Consider the following 14,412-nt stretch of genomic DNA (forward strand, 5'->3'; position numbering starts at 1 on the left):
CCCATTTACCCATTTAAATATCTACTTCCTAATTTGAAAGAGCAATTGTTGACCGCAGATAGTTACCTGCTGACTTGTATGTAATATAACTTTCTAAAAGACGAACCATTATAAGGTGTGTATTGCTCTTATTCTCTGAAACGTGTAATTTTTGTAATTTTTGCCAATACTCATTATCATTGAATCTTTTTAATGCTCACTGACGCTATTAACTGTAGGACCAAAGTTACTCAATTGCAAACAGATCACTGCCATATTAGTATTTCATCGGGAATCTCTTACGCTAATATCTCTATTTTAACTAGCCATTCTTATTAGGAGACGTCACTTGCGCCTTCGTGTCATGTGTGTATGTCTGCTCAAACTTAAGTGAAGTCAAAACGTTTGTGACGGCAAATATATCGAGCCCATGCAATATAATTTCTAGGAACAACTAATAAGGGGTTTTCGAATGTGGGATAGATTTTGAAAACGCTATTGTTGCCACTTAACCACAAGCTACCATTTTCTTGCAGTTTCACGTTGTTTCTCTTATAGTCAACGGATCCTGGGGTAGCTGGAACGCATGGAGTTCCTGTTCTGCAACATGCGGTTCTGGAAACATGACCCGAACCCGGTCCTGCGACAATCCAGTACCTGTAAATAGTGGTAAGACTTGTGAGGGCTCCGCGACAGAGAGCACAGGTTGCCCAAATACGACAAATTGCCCAGGTAGGTTACCAATGACTGTGTTTCTGTTTGATATATGACACGTCAAATGAGACATTGTGTGCAGGTAGAGTATCAATTATGGTTTTTCTATTTGGTATATAACTATGTGTCTACTGTACTTAGTTTTAACCTTTTGACCATAACGAAGTCCCGCAGAGACGATACAATTTTGCAGCCATTGCTTGAACTATGGTAATGTTTCTTCTGTTGCTATTTTCCCCAGCATTAGTAGATTACACAGGAAACAGTCTTTTGGAAATTCAATTTTGATTCAGTAAACATGTGTTTATTCTTTACACTTTTTCTTTAATAAACATGTTCAAAATTACGCTAATATTTCTGCACTGGTGAGTCATTTTTCCGTTGATACGTCACCTGAGCTTGCTAGAACTTAAGATAAATCTAAACGTTTCTGAATGCATTAATATCTAACATATGAAAAAGAAACGTCTAGGAACAATTACCACCGAGTTTTCAGTTCTTGAAGATTTTTTAAACAAAAGCTAGAGTTGACCCTTAACCAAACGTTATCAATTTCTCTTATATGGAACATTGTGTCTCTTACAGTTAATGGACATTGGGGTAATTGGAGTGCATGGAGTATCTGTTCTGTCACATGCGGTCCAGGAAACATGACCCGAACCCGATTATGCAACAATCCAGTACCTGTAAATGGGGGTAAGCTTTGTGACGGGACCGCAACAGAGAGCAGAAGTTGCTCAAATGAGACAATGTGTGCAGGTAGGTTACCAATGTCGGTGTTTCTGTTTAATACACGACGTCTTTTGTTCTTGCCTAAATCATGCATTGACGATACAATTGTTCAGCCAATGGATGAATGACGGTATCGATCCTAGCATTTCAAAACTTCGATCATTAATCAGAAAAGGCAACTATGGGGTCTAAGTCTAGGTTAAATTCTTCGTTACTTTGTAAGCTTTTGTTGTATTTTCATCGCTCTTCCTTTTGTTTCCTTTAACCGGCTTCATCCATTTACTTGGATATATTTCTGGCAAACAGAACTTTACAAAGACTTAACCAATGTTAAATATAACTGAAACTTCTGATTGCAAGAAAACGGTCTTTTGGAAACTCAACTTTTATTCAATAACAATGTACTCACTTTCTACACTTATTCTTTAATAAGCATCCTGAACATTGGCATAAGGTGTTTAAATCATGGCAGTATGCTGGTTAGAGATTACGCAAAACAGTATGTAAACTTCTGCACCAATCAGTGTTACAACAATGACACCGGAAAAAAACCTGTAAGTTATGATATTGTCTTCCGGTAATTTGCGCATGCTACTTACAAAAAAGATCGCATAAAGAATTCGAGGACGTTCGTCAATGAAACATCTCATGGTTATGATACTTATTTAACGTCTAAAAATAGATGCAGACCCAAATCGAGATAAACAGCTTATAGAGCACAGCCGAATAACAATTTGGAATTGTAATCAACATCATGTGTTCTAATTGCCATCTCGCTACGTTATGGGGCATTCTTGCAATAGGGTCAAAGTAAAATGTGAAATAAAGAGAATTGATTCACTTTGCTTTCCACAGAGGACCGTATTCTCTAGACTATAAAGTTATATATAACAGGTTACACAAGTTCTTTCATTTCGGTAATTAAACATGGCAATATATGTATCTCGAAATGGTTATTCGTGTCTGGTTTTGTACGTTTTCAAAAAAGTGACAATTCGATTTCCTATTACTTGATCATCTTCTTACGAATCAATAATTTATATAATGTATATATTGATTAAATTCGAATGATCCCGTTTTACGCGATCATTTCACATGCGTTGATTTGCGTCTACAAGCGCAACTGCCGTCTTCAAGTAGACAGCACAAACTGCAAATAAAAAACATGATAATGTACCTATCACCGCTTACTTAGCGAACTTACACTGGATAAGAAAGCTCATTTTCTGATAGAGTGAAATGGAATGTTCTGATAGGTAACATTGCTATTTGTTGTAATCTGCATATTACAAGCCGATCGAAATCTCACGTCTCTGGCATAAATAATGGCAATGTATCTCATATTACACAGTTCACCGCTGTCAATGAATGCCATTTATATTCCCCCAAACGTCATGACCACTGCCTAAGATTGATATCAAAAAGTATAATTTGTCTCAAAGGAGTTCATATATTTCAGTTACATCAGCTGATTGCCAACATTTATTCACTTATTGATATAGTACTGCGATTTGAGCTATCTTTATTCCCAGATGTCTATATTGGGTAGGGATCACACGTTAGCAGTGTAGCAGTATAAAAATGAAATAAGTTATATTTAGAGAGCACGCGCAGTTCAATACCATCATTCTTATATACATTGTCATTCTGATAAAATGCACTAATTGAAAATTTAACAACGTGCAATCTACTAAACCTACCAACAACATCAATCTACTACAACTGGACACCCAATTCATTCAAAGAGAAAACAAAAAGTGTTATAGAAAACATAATGCTTGTTTCATATTAAACTTACAGTGACACCAATCTATGGCTTTATGATCTTCGAATGTGGTCGAAATTCCTCCAAAAGATAATTCAAGACAGGCATTGCCTATAACAATGTCAAATGGTGATTGCAAAAGAAAACATCATTCTTGCAACTCGGGAAAAGTACATTACATCGTCAAATAAAGCGCACGAGAAAAACGCGTCACATTTATGGATAATGTCACTCGATATCAGTTAATACTCACATATCCAGTACGCGTTGCTAGGTCTTACGTATTTCTCATTGGGACTAAATCATCTCTTCATTACTCAATTTCCAAAGGTATAATCACGCTTTGCTATGTCTTACCTATTTCTTATTACAACAAAATCACCTCCTTAAAACTCAGTTTCCAGTCTGAAGTCTTTAATCATATTTGATCTTTATTGTGTTCTGATGTAATTTTAACGATACTTTACTTGAAAATACAAACGTTTCTCTCGTATCTTTCTTCATCCTAATCTCAAAATTAAATCGGACAGATGGGGTTTCCTCTTCGGTAATGCTTCTTGGGTAAATAGAAGGGGGGGGGGGAGAATTAAGTCAAAGAACAAGAAGTTATTAGTGTAGCCTTGAAACGTATCATTCTCTCAGTGTCTTTATTCGCTGGCCTTACATGTTGATAGATATTAATTGTTAGAACTGCAACTGTGGCAAATGCATTGTTTTCTATGATAACTGAACATGTTCTAAACGTGGCTAGTCAAAGCCATATGGAGAAATTTAGATTCTTTCTTTTGTAGAATAAATATTATGTGTATATTGTTGTCACCTTTAAGTCTATACTAAACGTTGCATGAAGATCAGATATGATTTGTTGAAGTTAAATTTGGACGTGTTTGAATATGTATGTTTTTTTTATTGACACTCCTCTAGGTGTGAGAGTATTGTACGTCAAATGTTCCAACACGCTCTTAAAGTAAAGAAAAGTTCCAAATGCTTTACACACGGACAGCAATTTTCAAACGTATTAATAATAGAGTATGGCATTACAAGGTAAGATGTTATTCAATGGAAACGTAATCGTACAAATAGTTTCACAGGTTCTGTGTTTTTCACAGAATGAGTCTGTCCGGTTAAAAATGCTATTAATGTTACAAGTCGTTCTATTTGTGTGGGGGATGTAACTTTCTCTGCCCTCAGAATTAAATGGCTTTCATGTGATGTTATGGACCTTAAAGTACACATATGTGTTTATCGTAACATGGGTACGTCAGTGTGTGAGAGCGAGCGAGCCAGCGAGGGAGCGAGAAAGAGAGAGAGAGAGATAGTATACTGCACCTTTATCATTGTTTGTACATTTTGTATGTAGTAAACGGACTCAAAAGGGTTAGTTGTTTTGTTGTGCTGTTTTCCGGCCGAGGAACACAAGAATGTTATTTAGTGACGAAACAATGGGAAAATATGCGATGGACAAGTGTATTTTGTATACTTGCGCTTGCAAAATTGATATAAGTTCATATCATTGGTTCTACAATATTGTATAATTTCTCAGGTAACAATTCTGAATGGGAACCCTGGTTGTCATGGACAGATTGCAGTGCCACCTGCGGCCCAGGCATTCATGTGAGGACTCGCAAGTGCCGTGTGATTGTTGAGCAATGTGTTGGAGCCTCGGTTGAGTCAAGTGAATGTGATAATGGACTATGCCAAGGTATTATTTGCCTGTTGTTGTAAATATATTTAAATGCAACTGGTTTACGTGGATAAAGAGTTGACAGAAATCAATTACCCCAAGTAATGACCTCCCAAAAGACACACTAGAATCAAATATAACAACTGATACTATATTGATTGTTTATAGACTTTTTTCAATTTGCATGCTTCAAACTTACATTCATAACTAATTTCCAATACATACTTCAAAATTACATACATTACTAAGTAATAATGTTATACCCAAGCTATCAATTTTCTCTCTCTCCCTCTTTCTCTGTCTGTTTTCTTCTTTCTCCTTCCATTGTCGAAAAATTATTGATTTCTAGAACTTAATATAGTACACCATAAACCTCTATAAAAATGGCAACTAGAGTTATATCAATTGCGCTGAAATTAGAAAACAGACATTCAGTTTTCAGTGATCTCTTTTATATGGTATTGGGCATTGTAACAACGAAGAGGCATTCATATATCAGCTTTCATAAACAATCATTGACAGTAACTATTAATAACAACAATTTCGAAAGGTACGCGAAACGTGAAGTACAGGCTACAGTGAAAAACTTCTGAAAAACCTGCGTCTAAATGCATATAAATGCATCCTCTCGCAAAGTTTCATGACTTTTTGTACGAGAGAATACGGGAATGGTTACAAAAGCTTATGAGTAAATATAAAACCTTAACTGGTATGCTAAACAAGTTAGAAGCCTCCCCAGGATTTCAATGCTATGGATCTAAGGAGAGAGCATATCTGAGGCTCGGTGAAGATGTAACTACATATATGTTACAACCTGTATGGACGCAGACACCATCACTGCGGGTAGTAAACTGTGTTTGTTCTTCTTCTTAAAGGCGAGCTATGAAAATGATTCCTCAGAACCTGTTAAACGAAAGGTGTCGCTAGAAGTGAAACCCTTTGAAGAGTATGGCATCGATCATCCACCTAACGCATACATGTATAACCAAATCGAATGGATCACCAACCAGTTTGCATGCCAGCTAGGTGCACTTTTTTACATAATCAGGATTTTCGACACACGGCTTGCCAATAGAAGGGTTTCTTTTTGTGGCGGCCAGTACATCTGACAAAGGAAGAACGAGGGAAAGCCCCGAGAAAGGACCACCAACACAAAGGAAGCTACTGAGAGGCTTTTGCGCATACCCACGTTGGCCAAACCCGAGACTTGAAGACACGCCGGCAGAGGGAAGCAGTCAATGATTACTAAATTAGACTACTCGGCCATCCGGTGGTCACTAGCATACATATACAAATTCCACTCTTTGTAATTTCGAGATTTTTCATATAATTTTCATGAAAATTTTATAACATAGTAATTAATCTTATTTCGGTCACTGAAACATTTTTCAAAATGAAAACGCCTATCGGTAAGAAATAGTCATACAGTAGAGGTTGCATACCACATTATTTAGAGAGGTAAAATTCAAATAATTAGTGATCTCATTCCATTTGTAATACTGTTGCCACATGGTCGTCAAGATTCGTACGCAATTGGCGTATAAAACAAGGAAGGAACAATAATTACATATATTCCACGCGACCTTTGGTTCCAAACACAAATCTGAGGAGAGACAAGCAACTGTGAATTTCTTTCTGATCAAAAAGAAAGAATCGTACATGCATAAGATAGCGGATTTGACCCAAGCAGCAAATCGCAAATCATAAAGCAGATATCCTCCCATGTTTGAAATTGGATTTAAAATTTGTCACCGCTTCTGTCTCGAGTCTGCGTCCATGAATGTGAATGCAAACGTCAGAAAGAATCCAGCATCTATGCTGAATCAATGCGTTTCAAGAGGACTCGCATTTTTAATCAGACATTCAACCTGGCTAAACGTGAAACGGGTGGGAGGATGGACGCAAATCCATCTAGGATTACAGTCTAGAATTGCGTTCAGTTATTTGTGTGGAACTGCATTTGCATGTCGCAACAGAGAAGCATGAAAAGTGGTTTCCTCCACAGTTTGTGTTGTTATTTCCTTTTGTCGAGAGCGGAACCTTGCTTTATATTATGAAAAGGACAGTTAATCAATTTTAATTACGAACAATGATCATTCGTTAACTATAATAATTTTACATTTTCGTGTGTTATGATTAGATCTAGTCTTACGGAATTTAAAATGATTTAATCTGCAATAGGTTGGAATCATTTTACGCATCTGTATCACTTCAGCACCTAACAAGTATATTTCTTATAGTCTCATCTGTTGATTTACATTTTCTTGTCAAGGTTTAATTTAATATTTATTTGATTTATGGCACAATACAGACATAACAGGCAAAGCGTTTATAGCTAAGTCATTGTTAGAATCTGAGTTAATAATACCAAATTGCTCTTGATTTCTGACTCAAGATGCTGCCGGAGGAAACAAACAAAATATTTGCAACATATGCGATTCAATTAAGATATAATTAATTCGTTTTCCTAAAATCAAAGCATACATGAATAATTATTTCATTTGATTTTGAGATCCTTTTGTGAGGTCATATGCCACTGTTTCTGTAAATTGTTTCGGATTAATGATATGCGACAATAACCTCCGTATGGATTAGTCAAAATGTACATGTTTGTAGCGTTGACCATGATATATGTAAATTATAACTTTCGTGTGCGCTTAAATAAAAGCAGTAGCAAAAAACGTCAATCCTTTTCAAGAGGGACAAATATCGTTCGCATAGTAATCTTCGCGTGAAATTTACCTTTGGAGTTAGTTACAGGAGTGAAATGTGACATTTTATATTGCGAGTTGTTAGATACTAACGAACAGTTTTGTCGCGGTAGCACTTGTATATTAGTTGTGGCATGGTTCGACGACGATGAAGTAAAAGTCTATATGGCGCTGTTCAGTATGGGGAGCGGAGGTCCCTAGCGACAAGTGGTTTTGATAGAGATGGGTAGCCCTGTAGGAAGACTGATGTTTTCGCACACTTTACTTTGAATACTGCTGGATGCCAGAATTGTATCGGTAGCTGTCTACTATTGATTTTGTAATGCATGATTAAATAATCCGCTTGTGAAGGTCAGTGTTCATTATTTAAATGCTGAAAGATTACCTTTAGAAAACGAAAACTAATTAGAGCAGTACTGATAGACTGAGCATAACACAAACATATACATATATATATATATATATATATATATATATATATATATATATATATATATCTGGTTTCGGCGATAAGTGATTAACAAATTAATAGAGTGTGAAAAATTTAGGGGATCAGATTCATCGACTCTAAGTCGGTTCTTAAATTAGATTTGAGACTCTTGAATCCAATTGACGATACATTCTCAAGCAGCAATCAGTTACGATTCATGGCCACAAATATTACGTTCATGAGCATTCGGGGACAGGTGAGTTACATTGGAATTGCTGATGCAACAAACATACCGTATGTCGCATTTTGTTATTTACGTCTCTCTTTGTATGTTTGTTAGAAGTTCAATGACTATTTGTGGGCTTAGTGGGAGTCTGTTTTTTGAGACTATATTTCTCAAACGGAATAATAAGCCAACGTCTAGGAACACAAGTCACAATGTACAGTTTTTACGAAACCTTATAATAGCAAGCATTTCTTTCCTAAACAGGACGGCTCCCCCCCCATCCCAGTCTTCCTAACATAAGAATGTCTCGGATATTTTTCAAGCATAAATGTTTAGCAATTTCAGATAGGAATAATTAGGTGTATTATGTACTTGTGTCACGTTTTATAGTACCAGTCATACAAGTCATATAATTACGGCTTAGAAATGCGAACTGATCAATCATACAAAATGAAGAAACAAAATCCATACAAGTGTGAACAATTAGCGTCTTGTGAATTCTTAGTCTTTAGCTGAGAGAGGAGAATAATTCATGGGGAGGGGGCTTTCAAAAATTCTTCAGTTGATAAATGCTGGTGGCTTGAGGTCCTAGGAGAAAAGGAAACATTGGCCTCAAAATAACCGCACGCAGGTGTTATTTGATTCGCTCGGTAGCAAGGTGCTGCAAGACCGATGGCATACTCCACAGGTAGTAATATAATTTCTTATTTGCTTTACCATTCTGTTCTCAAAATGAGAGTATCGTATTGCAAATACATCAGTTGAATGTAAATATGCATTCATCCATTCACATAACGGGTCGTTGTTGATTATTTGTCTTAAAATAGGCAAGGAGATCATACAATGATAGCTGCACTGAATATAAAGTTGCTAGACCATAGAGAGTAAGCACAGCTCAATAATTTGCAATCCGGATCACTGGTTGGTCTAATGGCCTCTGAATACCTAGCCTTTTCATTTTCTGCAACTGTAAGGCTGCTCAATATTTGTATACTTGTCAGTGAATAGATTTTACCAGGCTAAAAATTGTTTGCAGGTTAAAATAATAGCACATACAAAAAGGTAATCGTAAGTAATTTTGCTCTTTCTCATCATCAAATTGTGTTTTCATTAAATCTTTGTTCGATTAAAAATACATGCATGAAATATTAACTAAAAACACAACGTATACACATTCCACCTCAATTCTCTTCAGTAATGTCCCCATCTATCAACCCGATATATCAGTGCTTTCGTTCAACTTAAAGACGAATTTATTTTGAAAAGCTAATAATTGTCGTATATTATGCTCACATTAACGACAATCTAATGGTTGTTAATGCCGATATGTTCTGACATTCCCTCAGGAAGAATTAACAATATGTATCAACACAAAACTTCCAACCTCAGGAAGCACGCTCTCTCATGGAATATCCAAAAGTTAACGCTATAATTCACGCGTAATATTTTCTAAATGCATTACCTGCTTCGACGTACAGCGGTATGCTGTTTTGTAACGTGTCATTCCAGAAATAGCAGACCATCTGTTACTGTAGACTTCAGTGACAGAACGGTAGATTCAAGTATAAAAGTTTCGTCCTGCATGTGTAGCATTCGGTTACAGCTTGTGATCAAATGCATTAACATTTTAACTGACTTCTAAACTTCATTGACGATTGAAGGCGCAGACCGAAAAACAAATTTCTTGACTGGACATATCATTCAAAGCATTGAGGATAGTTATCGCTCTTCTCCTTGATAATAAAATCGAACAAATCATCGCAAACCGTTTCCAATGCTGAAATAGAATTTATACGCAGATTTATACATCAGTATTAAGATAACTTTTCCCAATGAAATATCGAGCGCGAGCGAAAAGTAGTTAGCATACGTTGCCCCCAACCTCTCCTGTTATAGAAAGTGTACATCTTAATTTAAATTCAAGGAAGGATACATAAAGACATCTAAAGTAGAAATAGGAAAATAGTATGAGACAATGGTTATATTTATGCAGGTTTACCCATTTACCCATTTAAATATCTACTTCCTAATTTGAAAGAGCAATTGTTGACCGCAGATAGTTACCTGCTGACTTGTATGTAATATAACTTTCTAAAAGACGAACCATTATAAGGTGTGTATTGCTCTTATTCTCTGAAACGTGTAATTTTTGTAATTTTTGCCAATACTCATTATCATTGAATCTTTTTAATGCTCACTGACGCTATTAACTGTAGGACCAAAGTTACTCAATTGCAAACAGATCACTGCCATATTAGTATTTCATCGGGAATCTCTTACGCTAATATCTCTATTTTAACTAGCCATTCTTATTAGGAGACGTCACTTGCGCCTTCGTGTCATGTGTGTATGTCTGCTCAAACTTAAGTGAAGTCAAAACGTTTGTGACGGCAAATATATCGAGCCCATGCAATATAATTTCTAGGAACAACTAATAAGGGGTTTTCGAATGTGGGATAGATTTTGAAAACGCTATTGTTGCCACTTAACCACAAGCTACCATTTTCTTGCAGTTTCACGTTGTTTCTCTTATAGTCAACGGATCCTGGGGTAGCTGGAACGCATGGAGTTCCTGTTCTGCAACATGCGGTTCTGGAAACATGACCCGAACCCGGTCCTGCGACAATCCAGTACCTGTAAATAGTGGTAAGACTTGTGAGGGCTCCGCGACAGAGAGCACAGGTTGCCCAAATACGACAAATTGCCCAGGTAGGTTACCAATGACTGTGTTTCTGTTTGATATATGACACGTCAAATGAGACATTGTGTGCAGGTAGAGTATCAATTATGGTTTTTCTATTTGGTATATAACTATGTGTCTACTGTACTTAGTTTTAACCTTTTGACCATAACGAAGTCCCGCAGAGACGATACAATTTTGCAGCCATTGCTTGAACTATGGTAATGTTTCTTCTGTTGCTATTTTCCCCAGCATTAGTAGATTACACAGGAAACAGTCTTTTGGAAATTCAATTTTGATTCAGTAAACATGTGTTTATTCTTTACACTTTTTCTTTAATAAACATGTTCAAAATTACGCTAATATTTCTGCACTGGTGAGTCATTTTTCCGTTGATACGTCACCTGAGCTTGCTAGAACTTAAGATAAATCTAAACGTTTCTGAATGCATTAATATCTAACATATGAAAAAGAAACGTCTAGGAACAATTACCACCGAGTTTTCAGTTCTTGAAGATTTTTTAAACAAAAGCTAGAGTTGACCCTTAACCAAACGTTATCAATTTCTCTTATATGGAACATTGTGTCTCTTACAGTTAATGGACATTGGGGTAATTGGAGTGCATGGAGTATCTGTTCTGTCACATGCGGTCCAGGAAACATGACCCGAACCCGATTATGCAACAATCCAGTACCTGTAAATGGGGGTAAGCTTTGTGACGGGACCGCAACAGAGAGCAGAAGTTGCTCAAATGAGACAATGTGTGCAGGTAGGTTACCAATGTCGGTGTTTCTGTTTAATACACGACGTCTTTTGTTCTTGCCTAAATCATGCATTGACGATACAATTGTTCAGCCAATGGATGAATGACGGTATCGATCCTAGCATTTCAAAACTTCGATCATTAATCAGAAAAGGCAACTATGGGGTCTAAGTCTAGATTAAATTCTTCGTTACTTTGTACGCTTTTGTTGTATTTTCATCGCTCGTCCTTTTGTTTCCTTTAACCGGCTTCATCCATTTACTTGGATATATTTCTGGCAAATAGAACTTTACAAAGACTTAACCAATGTTAAATATAACTGAAAATTCTGATTGCAAGAAAACGGTCTTTTGGAAACTCAACTTTTATTCAATAACAATGTACTCACTTTCTACATTTATTCTTTAATAAGCATCCTGAACATTGGCATAAGGTGTTTAAATCATGGCAGTATGCTGGTTAGTGATTACGCAAAACAGTATGTAAACTTCTGCACCAATCAGTGTTACAACAATGACACCGGAAAAAACCCTGTAAGTTATGATATTGTCTTCCGGTAATTTGCGCATGTTACCTACAAAAAAGATCGCATAAAGAATTCGAGGACGTTCGTCAATGAAACATCTCATGGTCATGATACTTATTTAACGTCTAAAAATAGATGTAGACCCAATACGAGATAAACAGCTTATAGAGCACAGCCGAATAACAATTTGGAATTGTAATCAACATCATGTGTTCTAATTGTCATCTCGCTACGTTATGGGGCATTCTTGCAATAGGGTTAGAGTGAAATGTGAAATAAAGAGAATTGATTCACTTTGCTTTCCATAGAGGACCGTGTTCTCTAGACTATAAAGTTATATATAACAGGTTACACAAGTTCTTTCATTTCGGTAATTAAACATGGCAATATATTTATCTCGAAATGGTTATTCGTGTCTGCTTTTGTACGTTTTCAAAAAAGTGACAATAGGATCTCCTATTATTCGGTCATCTTGTTACGAATCAATAAGATATATTATGTATATATTGATTAAATTCGAATGATCCCGTTTTACGCGATCATTGCACATGCGTTGATTTACGTCTACAAGCGCGACTACCGTCTTCAGGTAGACAACAAAAACTGCAAATTAAAGACATGATAATTTGCCTATCACCGCTTACATAGCAAACTTACACTGGATAAGAACATGTATTCACTTATTGATATAGTACTGCGATTTGAGCTATCTTCATTCCCAGATGTCTATATTGGGTAGGGATCACACGTTAGCAGTGTAGCAGTATAAAAATGAAATAAGTTATATTTAGAGAGCACGCGCAGTTCAATACCATCATTCTTATATACATTGTCATTCTGATAAAATGCTCTAATTGAAAATTTAACAATGTCACATCTACTCAACCTACTAACAACATCAATCTACTTCAACTGGAAACCCAATTCTTTCAAAGAAAAACCAAAAAGTATTATAGAAAACATAATGCTTGTTTCATATTAAACTTACAATGACACCAATCTATGGCTTTATGATATTCGAATGTGGTCGAAATTACTCCAAAAGATAATTCAAGACAGGCATTGCCTATCACAATGTCAAGTGGTGGTTGCAAAAAGAAAACATCTTTCTTGCAACTCAGGAAAAGTACATTGCATACTCAGATAAAATGCACGAGAGAAACGCGTCACATTTGTGGATAATGTCACTCGATATCAGTTAGAACTCACATATCCGGTACGCGTTGATTGGTCTTACGTAATTCTTAATGGGACTAAATCATCTCTTCACTACTCAATTTCCAAAGGTATAAATCACGCTTTGCTAGTTCTTACCTATTTCTTATTACAACAAAATCATCTCGTTAGAACTCAGTTCCCAGTCTGAAGTCTTTATTCATATTTGATTTTTACTGTGTCTGATATCATTTTAACGATAGTTTACTTAAAAATACAAATGTTTCTCTCGTATCTTTCTTCATTCTTATCTCAAAATTAAATCGGACAGATGGTGTTTCCTGTTCGGTAATGCTTCTTGGGTAAATAGAACGGGGGTGGGGGTGGAAATAAGTCAAAGAAGAAGAAGTTATTAGTGTAGCCTTGAAACGTGTCATAGCCTCAGTGCCTTTATTCTCCGGCCTTACATGTTGATAGATATTAATTGTTAGAACTGCAACTGTGGCAAATGCATTGTTTTCTATGATAACTGAACATGTTCTAAACGTGGCTAATCAGAGCCATATGGAGAAATTTAGATTTTTTCTTTTGTAGAATAAATAGTATGTGTATATTGTTGTCACCTTTAAGTCTATACTAAACGTTTCATGAAGATCAGATGTGATTTGTTGAAGTTAAATTTGGACGTGTTTGAATATGCATGTTTTTTATTGACACTTCTCTAGGTGTGAGAGTATTGTACGTCAAATGTTCCAACACGCTCTTAAAGTAAACAAAAGTTCTAAATGCTTTACACACGGACAGCAATTTTCAAATGTATTAATAATAGAGTATGGCATTACAAGGTAAGAGGGTATCTAATGGAAACGTAATCGTACAAATAGTTTCACAGGTTTTGTGTTTTTAACAGAATGAGTCTGTCCGATTACAAATGCTATTAATGTTACAAGTTTTTCTATTTGTGTGGGATATGTGACTTTCCCTGCTCTCAAAATTAAATGCCTTTCATGTTAAGTTATGGACCTTAACGTACACATATGTGTTTA

The 14,412-nt window shown here is 36.0% G+C and overlaps 1 protein-coding gene across 1 annotated transcript in view; it reads left to right on the forward strand.

Moving 5' to 3' along the window:
• Positions 1-14,412, forward strand: part of LOC149793665 (SCO-spondin-like) — a 120,887-nt gene that overhangs the window by 56,524 nt on the left and 49,951 nt on the right. Inside the window, exons 11-15 of the mRNA XM_089969032.1 lie at positions 499-711; positions 1,279-1,452; positions 4,734-4,892; positions 10,777-10,950; positions 11,518-11,691. Coding sequence (XP_089825158.1) covers positions 499-711; positions 1,279-1,452; positions 4,734-4,892; positions 10,777-10,950; positions 11,518-11,691 — 894 coding nt within the window. The remainder of the gene's footprint in view (positions 1-498; positions 712-1,278; positions 1,453-4,733; positions 4,893-10,776; positions 10,951-11,517; positions 11,692-14,412) is intronic.

The sequence above is a fragment of the Sinohyriopsis cumingii genome, chromosome 8, assembly GCF_028554795.1.
Source record: "Sinohyriopsis cumingii isolate HCF-2022 chromosome 8, ASM2855479v2, whole genome shotgun sequence".
Taxonomy (NCBI): Eukaryota; Metazoa; Mollusca; class Bivalvia; order Unionida; family Unionidae; genus Sinohyriopsis; species Sinohyriopsis cumingii.